The sequence below is a fragment of the Monodon monoceros genome, unplaced genomic scaffold, assembly GCF_005190385.1.
Source record: "Monodon monoceros isolate NGI ecotype Baffin Bay Population unplaced genomic scaffold, NGI_Narwhal_1 Super_Scaffold_4, whole genome shotgun sequence".
NCBI classification, from domain to species: Eukaryota; Metazoa; Chordata; class Mammalia; order Artiodactyla; family Monodontidae; genus Monodon; species Monodon monoceros.
Window position 1 is genome coordinate 51297650 of NW_021703781.1, and position 12694 is coordinate 51310343.

A 12694-nucleotide genomic window follows, 5' to 3' on the forward strand; every position below is an offset into this window, starting at 1 on the left:
CCAGCTGGACGCCAAGCCCCAGATTCCTACCCCAGGGGATGTACCTGTCCTGACCACCTCGCAACCCCCGCCCCCAAGACCCGCCTCCTCCTCTCTTGTCCTGATTCTCCTCGGATTTATCAGTGACGAGAGGACCAAAGCCCTCCATCTGCAGAGGGTGTGCCGCTGAAACTGCCTCACGAAACACCCCCCAGATTCCGCCCAGCTACAACCCCACGACCCTAGGAGGCCACCTCCCCGCCTGCTGAGCCCCTCGCCAGTTTTCAGCCCTGAGCCACATCCCAACACGATCCCCAGTCAATTGGAGTGCAGAAACATACATCATTGCCTTCCAGTTCAAACACTTCAAACTGAAGGGAGATCCGGTACTGAGCGGGGGCCACCACTTGCCAGACACAGTTTTTGTTTGTAGGATACTCCTTTGGCCACCCAGGACTGGTGAGGGTTCCATTCAGCTTGGTAATGAAACCGCCACAGGCCACTGCATGGGGGGGAAAAAAAGCAAGATTCATCTGGTTTTATTTCCAAGTGACTGCAATTTCCCCCAAGCAGCAACAAGCCCTGCTGTTCTTTAATAACAACAACAAATAGACCATCTGAACTGATTAATTCAGCCTCCTTTCTTCTAGTCTGTTTCAACGGAGGATTTGGAGGGATGGAGTGGAGGACAAGTCTTTACAGCTTTTTTAAAAAAGACGATGCGTTTGTGCTTACCTCTCACTCAGTGGCATAGCTGGGGACTTCACATGACTTGGACCAAGGATCACACGCACACTTGTAGCTGCCCAGAGTTTCAAGATTTAGAAATGTTTGCACCAAGCTATGCAATGTCCCTGGCTTCCATGAACAAGCAGTCATTCAGGTGGGCAAGGAAAACACCACCAGCCAGGTAGGAATGGAATGAATGAAATGCACTATTCGTTGAGTCACACCAAAGTGCTCATACTTATTCTTTGCTTTTATTTGCTACCTTAATAATCATACGAATTTCACACAGTCACAGAAGAAAATGAACCATGGTTCCACCTGAACAGTTGCTGGGGTGGAGTCTGATAAAGTCATCTCACGTTTGTGGCTTCATCGAGTTGTTTTTCCCTCCAGGAAGGAGGTGGGTCAACCCCACAGCTGTCCATTGTTACTTCACAGCCAACCAGCTGCCCCAACTTCATCTGCCCCCCTTCTCCTAAGACTTGTCCCCCATCCCCTCTTACTCCAGCTTGGCAGGTCCAACACCAACCTTCACACGCTTTCTTGTCAGAGGCCAGCTCATAGCCAGGATCACACACACACTTGTAGCTGCCCAGAGTGTTCACACAGCGCTGCTCACACCCGCCGTGATCTGGCCAGGAACACTCATCCACCTCTGTTGGGGAGGAAGGTGACCATGGTTAAGTCATCACAAAGCTGCCGGGTCTGTTCCCCGTCGCTTTCCACATCCCGGGATTCCCTCTAAGAAAAAGAGTGACTCCTGGTGACCACCTTCCAAGGAGTCCCCTGTCCACGTCTCAGAAACCAGCAGCAGCCACAGCTACGAGTGGGACCTTGACAACACACAAGACTAACTTGTTAGCCAGAAGCAGGGCTCCTTTGAGAGGAGACCGGGCCTGGTATAACTTCATTCTCCGCAGGGTTCAGTCAGCAGTATTTGTGATCTTAGAAAATCTCAAAGCTATCATACCAAAGACGATCAATTTCAATGCCGTAAAATTGGGGTCCCCTATAAATGCGGAACGTCTCAGGACATTAAGCAAAGGGTAAAGACAAAGGGACACATTCCTAGATGAAGATGTATAAGTATTCTCCAGGGACAGAACCAGAAGCTGTGATTTAGCATTTTTATCACTAATCTGAAGAGGTGATCTTCAAGGTTACAGAAAATGCTGGCTCTTAGGTGAACAGATGCCTGTACAGGAAGAGGCCACAGAGAGACTCAGTTAGCAGGGGAGTTACATGGGATTCAGCACCGACAAGTGTCCAATGATGTGTCTGGGGCAATTAAACAGCAGCAAGCAAGACGCCGTCCAGAGGCAGAACGTGGGACTCATTGGAGAATCTCCCCGGACATGTCAGCCCACGTTAAAGAAAAGAAAAACCCAGTCCATTGGGCATCTCCAAGAATAGTATCAGAAGTAAAAGGAAAAAAATCATTGTTTTCTGTTGCCAAGTTGTGGTACATTTATCCCTAAAGAGCATGCAGGTGGTAGCCTAACAGCTGCAGAGTCTAAGGAAAGGACAACCAGACACAGAGACATCTTCAAACAACAACAAAAGCCCAGCCTAGGAGGAAGAAAGGGTTGGAGAGCGGGTGGAAGTGTTGGTTCCTAACGCCAGGGAAGGTAAGAACAGAGCAAGGACAGAATTCACGAAATCTCGGGACACCTCGCATTACACATAAAATACATGAGGACATTTTCAAGTTGGTAAAGACTTGAAAAGATCCCCAGTCCTGCCACCTCAGCAAGGATCCATTTAGTAACATTTCTGGTAGGTGGCTTTTCAGACCCTGCTGGAAAACACCTAGAGATAGGAATCTTACTGTTTTTAAAGGTATTTCTTGTCCTTTGAAATTTGAATTGTTAAAAACTCTGACTCCTTGCAACTTCCAACCCAATGGTCCAGCAGAAAACGCAAACTTTTCAACCACCATATCTCCTTTTGCCAACTCAAATAAACTCCAACTCAAACACATTTCCTTCCAATCTCCCTGATCCGTGATGCACAAAATACTCATCAACCTGGTGGCTCGTCACTGGGTGCAGGATAGTTTGTAAATATCCCACCATTTCATATAGTGAGGAGTAAACTTAGGTGACTCTAAGAGTGATGTGTTCTTGGGCTCAACAAAAGCTTAAATAAGTTGGTCAGTAGGGGAGACTGGGTTTAGGAGACATGCTCTAGACAAGGGGTTGAAGTTGTCCTTAGCTTCAAACAAGTATAAGTATTAAGTTTGCTAAAGTAGTAACAATCCTGCAATTATTTACTACTTTACACTAGGCAAAGTACTTTCTCTGACATTTGCTAAAAAGTGTAAAAGGAGGAGAATCAATAACAATGAGGAATAGAAAAAGTCCAGTCTTTAGAGTGAGCCAGACAGACCTGGGTTGGATCACCAGGGGATCTTCCTTCAGTAAACTGGATGATTTGACCTTTCTGAGCCTTCCTCCACTTTCAAGATGAGAATAGTATCTGCTTTTAGGGTTGTGGTGATTGAAAATGATGCCTGTGAAGTACCCAGCATGTAGACACTCAGTACACATTAGCTGTTGCTCTAGGAAAGAGCAGGGTTGCTTTTGAAATTCCAGTGGATGGAGAGACACAATGATGGGAGTAGTGAAAAGGATAAGGTTACCTGGCATCCCTGAATCAGGGAAGAGTAGAGTAGGCCTGGGGAGGGGAGAGAAAGACAAGGCAGGAACAGAAAGAAGGAAAAAGCATCAAGGATGGGCCAATGAAGGAAGACTAGATGGGCAGGAAGGCAGCACAGCAGAGCCAAGAAACTGGCGGGAGGGAGGAAAGGAACCATGGAAAGAGCCCATCAACATAGAGCAAGTTAAACAAAGGGCCGAGCTGGGTGGTTGGGGGAGAGGAGACTGATGCCAGAAGATGCGATGGGCAGGACACACGATTGTCATAGGCAAGAAAAGGAGGACCACTGATAAGTCTCCTGGCACCATCTTAGCCATGTGGAGGGAGAGAGGCTGGTGGATTGGATTTGCACCTAAAGCAAAGGGAGTATATTTCCTCCAAAGACTAGAAGGGTAGGGTGTTTGGCCCAGGAAGATGGGTAAAAGGTATAGTTTACACCTGAGCTTTCTCCAGAAAGAGCAGTGGGATGTGTGGCCATTTCCACCCCTGCTCCAGCTCGGGTGTATGGTGTGGAAGTGAACCACGGGCCCTGCTCTCAGGGGTAGCCTGGGTGTCCTCTGAATCACCTCCACACTAGAATGAATTATCATCTACCTCACGCCCACAGGCTCATGCTTGCTCTGGGCCACAGTGGCCAAGGCCAAGCAACCCAGAAAAATCTGGGAGAGCGTGGGGGTGGGAGAAGCAGCTGAATCAGGGACCAGCTTTGCTGACTCTGGCTTTTTTTGGCCTTCCCCAAGTAGTACCAGTGAAAGAAGGAACCATTCTGAGGTTAGATAATGAGATGACTCAGGTAGGATCCCAAACATTGTTTCAGAGAGAGTTAAGGAAAGGGAAGGCAAGGCACATCCCTAAGCTTTTGAAGTACCTTGAAGGGAGCCAGTCCCCCACACCACAGATCCCATGGTGGGCCATCAGTACTGGGACTGTGGAGCATGGGGATCAAGGTGGGAAACCCTCCCATTTATGTGGGGAGTGTGGCACCAAAATGGCCCTGCCAACCTGAAAATGCACTTGCCATCTCCCCAAGTAAGCAGAGATGTGAGGTGCCTTGCCTGCTGCCCGGCCAGCAGGCTCTGAGAGGGACTTCCATCTGGCACCAGGAGAGGGATGCAGAGGCCAACTGGCACCCTGGACAGAGCCACGTGCCAGCTGGGCCCTGGGCAGAGACTCCTGCCAACTGGCACGAAGGCAAGAGCTTCTTTGGCTGGTCCAACTCTTCTGCGTGGTCTTTGTAGTTACTCTTCCACTTTCTTTCACTGGAGAAGTCCTGACACACGCACTGGCCCCTGTGTGCTCACAGGACATCCTACTGACAGCCTTGCTGGAAAAAGGCTGACAAACAGCTGGCTGTGTTGGGGCTCTAGACCTGTGCTAACCTGTGCTAGATCCCATGTGACTACTGAACACTTGAAATGCAGCTATTCTAAATTCAGATGTGCTGTGAGCGTAAAACACACTGGATTTCCAAGACTTAGTGTGGAAAAAAAAAAGCTATAAAATCTCTCATTAATATTGTGTATATTGGTTACATATTAAAATGATAGTATTTTTGATATATTGGATTAAATAAAATATAGTATTAAAACTAATTTTGCCTCTTTCTTTCTCTGCTTTTTTTTTGTAAGGTGGCTGCTGGAAAGTTGAAAGTTACATTCATGGCTTGCATTTGTGACTTGCCTCCTATTTCTGTTGGACGGCGCTGCTCTGCACTGTGGTCTCTGGCCTCATTCATCCGCGTGGGAACCCTGAAAGGTAGGCAGAGCAGGGAGCAAGAAGCCCTATCCACAAATGAGAATCTGAGCCTTATTCATTCATCCACTGCCCTGTAAGTATTTATTGAGCCCCCTGTGGGTCTGGCACTGTGAATACGGAGGAGGACAAAGCAGGTAGGATCAAGTCTCAGAAAGGAAAACTGACCTGCCTGAGAGCAGTGAGCTGGTAAGAAGTGTGTGGGCAGGGCTAGACCCTGAACTGCAGAGGCTGAATCCAGGGCCCTTCTCCCTATACTCCCATGACAGAAGGGTGACAGATGTCAGAATCAAATCAAAAATTCAAATCCCTTCACTTTACTTTCCTGTGGCTTTCAGGTCTCTGCAGAGGAAAGAGAATGAGCTGTGAAGTCCTACACATGCAGGGCCTACTTCTAGCTCGGCCACCTTAGAACTTCAGTTTCCTCAATTTTAAAATGGGGGTAATGATGCCAAGCAAGGGGCTGTCCTGAAGACAAAGTGAGGTAACTGGTACAGCCTCTGGCATACTCGATAGATGTCTTTTCTTTCTCCTTTAATAGGTCCCAAAGAGGCTTCCACCAGACCTGACTCCTCTTTTAAGATTCAGGGTCAAGGTCAATGCTGTATAGTTCTTCTCTTCTAAATGTGGCTCTCTACAGTCCTTCTTTGTTTTTCGGGGTTTTTTTTGCGGTACCCGGGCCTCTCACTGCTGTGGCCTCTCCCGCCGCGGAGCACAGGCTCCGGATGCGCAGGCCCAGCGGCCACGGCTCACGGGCCCAGCCGCTCCGCGGCATGCGGGATCCTCCCGGACCGGGGCACGAACCCGTCTCCCCTGCATTGGCAGGCGGTCTCTCAACCACTACTGCACCACCAGGGAAGCCCTCTACAGTCCTTCTTAACATAAAAAAGATGTCAAGCTGGGCCTGTGCACTAAGTTAGTGTAGATGGGCTTCAATTAACACCTTTACAGGCATCTAAAAAGCTGTTTGCCAACTGACATGTCCTTGAATATCTAGGCTGGGTGCTGACCCCACCCCCATGCTGAGTGAGACCCTCCTCCGATGTCAACACTTCACTATCACTGCCCACTGGCTCACAGGTCTCCTTTGTCACCTTGAGCTCTTAAAGACGAGGACCATGTTCTCCTCTGTCCCACAGCCCCTGAGACAGTTTGGTGACTGCTGAATAAATGTTAAAGGTAGAAGAGGGAGAAGATGGCATTTTCTAACCACTAAAACGGAGCTAGTTATCATGGCTGCTCAGAGCAGGCCAAGGTTCTAGACTCAGTCCCTTACAAACCGGTTTAGCATCACAGATAGAAACACCCCTCTCCACTGCACTGACTGGCATCTCCAGTAGGTTTGCCACAAAAAAAAGCAGAAGGCTCCATTAAAGTTGAATTTCAGATGAGCAGTTATTTCTTAGTACAGTATGCAATATTTAGGACGTACATATACTAAAAGATCATTCTTTACCTGAACTTTGAATTTAACTGGGCAAAGGGTTTTTAAAAATTTGTTCAATCTGGAAACCCTAACCTCCAATTTTAGCTGGTCCTCTCAAAAATTGCAATGCTGATCGTCAGCAGAACGAGGAATGAGATGTGGGTGGGCCAGTGCCAACTGGTTACCAGTTGTCTTACTGGAAAGAAGCCCCAACACCTAATTTACGGACCTGGGGGTGGAAGTCAGGGAAGGAGAAGGACAGGAGAATTAGGATAAACAGAATTAGAATAAAACCTCATGATTATTTGTGACGTGGTAAGTAAAATGAGGTCTCCCAAAGTCGTCCACATCATAGTCCTGGAACCTGGGGATGTTACCTTACCCTTACGTGGCAAAAAGGACTTTGCAGATATGATTAGATGTGATTTCAGGTTCTTGAAATGGAAGATTATCCTGGATCGTCTGGGTGGGCCCACTGTAACCACAAGGGTCCTTACAACTGAAAGTGGGAGGAGGAGAGTCAGGGTCAGAAAAGGAAACGTGATGATGGAGGCAGAGGTCTGGGATGCAGCCCGAGAAGGTCTCAGCTGCCCTTGCTGCTTGAAGACCAAAGGGCACCACCAGCCAAGGAGTGCAGGCGCCTCCCCTACAAGCTGGAAAAGGCAAGGGAATCTGACCTCGAGAACTGTAAGATGATAAGTTTGTATTGTTTTAAGCCACCATATTTGTGGTCATTTGTTACAGCAGCGATAAGAAAGTGACACACGGCAACTGCAAGAAGAAGTTGTCGCATCATTTTTTCCAGAGAGAAAAATAACTTCAGAGATTCCTTCCTTAGCAAAAAAAATTAATGGGACTAAACATGACACCATGTGTGTTCACTTAATGCTATTTCATTTTCTCCTGATAACTCTGCGATAACCTGGTAGTATTGTTTCTACAGGTAGAGAGATTGGGGCTCAGAGAGGTTTTATAACTTGCTGTAGGCGACCCAACCAGCGTGGCCGCTAAGTCAGACGGGGGTCTCCCCAGGCTGAGAGACACCCAGCAGGTGCAGTCTGGGCTAGGGTGAGGCGAGGGCTGTGCATCTCTACTTCTACTAAGGCATCTCTACTAAGACTCCCATGTCCTTCTTCCCACCACAACCACTAGGCGAACTGCATTTGAAATACACTTGATGTGGCTTGGGTTTTTGGTTTTTTGTTTGTTTTTGCTTGGGAAAGAATTAAACTTTGTCTCCAATTATTCAGAGCATTAGGATTCTGCTCTGTTTCTGTTTGGGTTTGCTGTCCCCAGATGGCTCAAAGCAGAAAAAAAAAAAAAAAAAACTCCCACACACTTGTGTGGTACTTTTCAGCTTATGAAGTGTCTCCACAGCCATCATTTCATTGGGGCTTCACAGCTGGCTGGGTAAAATGGGCAGATTTCCTTCTCCCTGTTTTACAGAGAGGAAAACAGGGGCTTCAGTAAGGACAAAGGGATGCTTGCTCGGGGTCACACAGCTTGAAGTGGGTTCTTCTGACACCATCTGCTCACCTAAAACCTGGGAGAAGGGGATAAAGAGGGGGCAGATGGGGAGACAGAGGAAGGAAGGGACCAGGAATTCTGGGTTAGCACAGCCAGGAGCCCTGGGAGAGGAGGGAGGAAGGGGTCACTGATTGGGGACCACCAGTTGCAGATTGGATATCTCCATTCAGTGGCTGCTGGTGTGATGGTGGGCGCCCAGTCACAATGCATTGGGGAATAGCCGATATTTCCTCTTAGCATGCGGTCTGAGGAATTCCAGGGCTCTGAGAGCAGAGAAGGAAAACCTATCTATTCAAAAGAGTCTAAGGATGGACCTAGAGTCTGTCATACAGAGTGAAGTAAGTCAGAAAGAGAAAAACAAATACCATATGCTAACACATATATGGAATCTAAGGGGAAAAAAAAGGTCACGAAGAACCTAGGGGTAAGATGGGGATAAAGACACAGACCTACTAGAGAATGGACTTGAGGATATGGGGAGGGGGAAGGGTAAGCTGTGACAAAGTGAGAGAGTGGCATGGACATATGTACACTACCAAACGTAAAATAGATAGCTAGTGGGAAGCAGCCACATGGCACAGGGAGATCAGCTCGGTGCTTTGTGACCACCTAGAGGGGTGGGATAGGGAGGGTGGGAGGGAGGGAGATGCAAGAGGGCAGAGATATGGGAACATGTGTATATGTATAACTGATTCACTTTGTTATAAAGCAGAAACTAACACACCATTGTAAAGCAATTATACTCCAATAAAGATGTTAAAAAAAAAAAAAAGAGTCTTAGGAAGCTCACTCTGCTGGGGCCAGGAATGCTGGTCTTCCCATGCCATTCTGCATCTGATTTTATCAAGATCTTACAGAGCAGTCAGTCCCTAAGGTGGCACCGAGGTTTGTTTCCTGTGAGCGCCACACTTTCTCAGTGTCCCCCCGCCCCCTGCCCAGCTCTGCCCACTTGAGGGTAGGCTTGTAGACTGGGAGCTGATGCTTCAGGAGCTGAAGACCTGGGCTGCCTCTCTGGCCCACATCAGGGCATGCAAGGCAGTGTTCTAGAAAGAGTTTGAGCTTAGGAGTCAGACTGTGTTTAGATTCTTGATCTGCCACTTAACTGAGTGACCCTGAGCAGCCCTTCTCAACCCTGATCAAGCATGATCTAAACCCAACTCAGAGGTTTATTTTGGGAATTAAATGACATAGTGTAAGTCAAGTACCTTCTACCGTTCCTGGCACACAGTAGGTGCTCAATTAATGATAGTGACTACACAAATATGTATTGTTATCAATGCTCAGTTTCACTAAGGTTCATGAAGTTGACCTTGGAAACTTATAAACCTAATTTCCAAGTTGCAGCAGCACAACTTTCTACCACAGAGAAAGAAGCCAAGGCTGAGCCTGTTCCCCAGTCAGTCGTGAACTCCGCTGGGGGATCTACGCACAGCTCTGAAACGGCTTGCTGCCTCCTCACTGCAGGAAGCCTTGTTTGGTGCTAAGGTTCCCTATGGGTTTTGTGATTCTTAGGCCAGGGGGGCAATACTTCATCCTGTGACTAAAATGGAAACAACTGCTAATTCATACCCTTGAAAAAATTGGCTGCAAAGCCTGCTTTATTGATAGAGCCATCAGACACAAACTTCATCCACATTCTGTTGGAGCTGGACTTTACATCCTCTGGCTTCTCATAGCCACAGAAGTGGCCAATCAGGGCGCTCTCTTCCGCAGGGCCGTCGCGGATTTCCAGGTAGTCGTATGCACAGCTGTCGTGTCTTTCGATCTAAACGGAGAAACGGAGACAACGTGAAAGACAGCAGCTTGGCCTTAAGGTTTTCAATTTAAGAAAGGAACCTAAATATCACTCTTGAAAATCTAACCAAGAGACAAAAGGACCCAAACGTGTCCTGGGCTTTTCCAAGCTGTCTCCTACTTGTGCAAGTCGAGGATGAATCAAGCTGCAAAGAGATTAAGTCATGATAAACAGGAAAGAAAGATTCAACAAAACGCTCTGGGATCCCATTCTAGACGACTTCTGCTTCAATTACTCCCCCACCCTCTCCAGCAGCCTTCAGCGAGGAGGCAGATGTGATTTCAAAGCCTGCAGAGGCTCTGATAACCAGATGTCCTGGCAAAATGCATCATGGACTTGAAATGGCCTCTTAGGTTCCTGTTTTCAACCAAAAAAATGGAAACGTATCTTTATAGAGCACAGTGTCTAAGATCAGCAGTACTTACCTCAAAAGCTTGGAAGGTGAGCCCCACGTGAAATCCCTCCGAAACTGTAATCCTCCAAACACATTCCTTGGAAGGTCTGTAGTCATCCGGGTAGTTTGGAGATTGAATCTGACCGGCATCTTTGTTAATGTCTCCCCCACAGGTAGCTTTAGAAAAAGAGCCAGGAGGAAAGGGGGGGGTCCCTGGTCAGACCCTTACTAAGGAAGTACACCACTAGGTGGCTCCACTTGCCAACATTTTCATTTCCATTCAACCAAGACTGTGCCTCCAGAAAGGCATCATCTCATGTGTTTGCAACTCTGAATTTTTCTCATATAAAGAAAATAACTGTATAGAGCAGTGGTTCTCTACCTTTGCTGTGCATCGAAATCACCTGGGAGATTTTTCAAACTATGGGAGCCAGGGCCACATCCCAAGAAGTTCTGATCAATTGTGCCTGGGTGATCACCGGGGGTTTGAGATTCCCCAGTGATTCTGATGCAGAGGGTGGAGGTCTCTGGTACAGAGTGATGTGTACCCACGCACACGCACGCTATTTCCTTTATAAAAACAAAGCTTTGGCCTCTCCAAAATTACAATTTAAGTCCCTAAGGGGCCTTAATAACTATTTAGTGTTTTCCTTTGGGTGGAGGGCGGGCACAGGGGTAACTAGCCAGAGAAACCCAATATGTGGAACAAACAGAAGCAGAATTGCCCTGGTGGCAGCTGCCTAGAGCCCAGACCTATTGGTTCCCGCAACTCAACCACCATGATGGCCTCAGAGGCCCTTCCAAGAAATGTAGCTGGAAATTCCTTGACATTGTCCAAAGTCCTCTTTTCACAAATGTAACTCAGAGCGGTTTGGATTCTTTGCTCAGGCTCACACAGCTATTCAGAGGCTGCTTTCATTTCCAAAGTGTTCCATAACCCCCAACACAACACCATCCCCGCTGGGTGGTGACAGGTAGATGGCGCCTGTCCTGAAGGGAGCCCAGCTAGCCTCTCAGCTTCCATAAGGTGGGAGAAGGGGACGGTGCTGCCCCACCCTCAGGGCTCGGGCAGCTGCCACACGTGCAAGGGTGGGAAGGGACACCGGCTGCATGTGAAGGACTGAGGCACATCAGGAACCACGCCGGCGGCTCCTCTCGTCATGAACAAACCTTCATACACCGCGAAGAAGCCCTTGCCCAGGATGTTGCTGCTGCTTCGGAATTCCACCCAGAGCCGGCTGTCTGTGGAGATGAGCGGCTCCGGGACTTTGTCGCCACAAAACCTACCTGGGAAGCGGAAAAGAACGGTCAGGCTGCTGGCAGACAGGACGGAGGGACTCAGTGCAGGCAGAGAGAGAGCAGTGTTGCTTCAAATGCGGTTCAAGGTGAGCAGTCCTCGCTGGGCAACTCATCCTGTAGCACATACAGGATTAAAAGCTGGGGTGGAAACAGTCACATGCCTGTATGCCTCCTTCAGGAGAGTCTCAGACGCCAATCAGTCAAATACCCTGAGTGTGGCCCAGGCACCCCCTCCCCTACCAGTGGGTCTTGTTGAGGTGCTGAGGGGGATGAGGACGTCCCAGCAAGGCCAGTGGTGGGATGGTGGTCTGAGCAAGTGGTGCGTGTCCTCCCTGGTATTTCTATTACATATACACCCTTCTATTTGGGGGGCATGCCTTATGCCTTCCTTGTCTCGGGGAAGGGTTGCCAGAGGACACATGATGACAAAATCAGTTCTTGGCTTTTGAATTCCACAAGTCTGGCCACAATACCAAAGATTTGGGAAAATACACAGTGAATAAGAGCACATTTCCCCTGCCTTGTAGTCTTAGAAAGATTCCTAGGGTGGAGGAGCAATCCTCTCCTAGAGGGAGAGAGGATTGGAGAGGGCACCATGGAACCTCTGAAAGGACCCTGTGCCCTGGGTGGAGAAGGTTGATAGAGACCCCAAGGAGGTTTAAGGAGCTGGGAGAAGCAGAGAGCTGTGCCCCCAGGGCAGTCCCTGGCACAGCCTGGAGGGGCAACAAGACCCTGGATTCCCCATGTCCCATCTGGGGTCAGAACAGGAGTGTCTGTGTGTTTTCGTAAGACATTAGGCCAGGAGACAGGCATGCAGAGCTCTTCAGGGAAAGCAGGACACGATGGCAGCAACAGGACTCCTGGGAGGGGATGGAAACGACTTTCCCATAGCCCAGAGGGCCTGGGGAGCCATAGCACGTCTCCCATAGAACGTCTTCTAGGGAGATGTGAACTTGGTACCAATCTGAACAGGCCTAGGGCTGAGCCAAGGAGGAGGCACCACAGCCACTTAGGTGGACAGAGGACTGGAGACAAGAGGGGGATGAGGACATCCCAGCAATGCCAGTTGGGATGGCAATGTGCCAGACACCATGCCCTGGCACAAAGTGTGCCCCCCACTGGCACCCTGCGGGAG

The 12694-nt window shown here is 48.6% G+C and overlaps 1 protein-coding gene across 1 annotated transcript in view; it reads right to left on the reverse strand.

Moving 5' to 3' along the window:
• TLL2 (tolloid like 2) overlaps positions 1-12694 on the reverse strand; it is a 129052-nt gene that overhangs the window by 11715 nt on the left and 104643 nt on the right. The window contains exons 11-15 of the mRNA XM_029245818.1: positions 11431-11547; positions 10292-10437; positions 9641-9836; positions 1238-1363; positions 321-481 (exon numbers count right to left, since the gene is read on the reverse strand). Coding sequence (XP_029101651.1) covers positions 321-481; positions 1238-1363; positions 9641-9836; positions 10292-10437; positions 11431-11547 — 746 coding nt within the window. The remainder of the gene's footprint in view (positions 1-320; positions 482-1237; positions 1364-9640; positions 9837-10291; positions 10438-11430; positions 11548-12694) is intronic.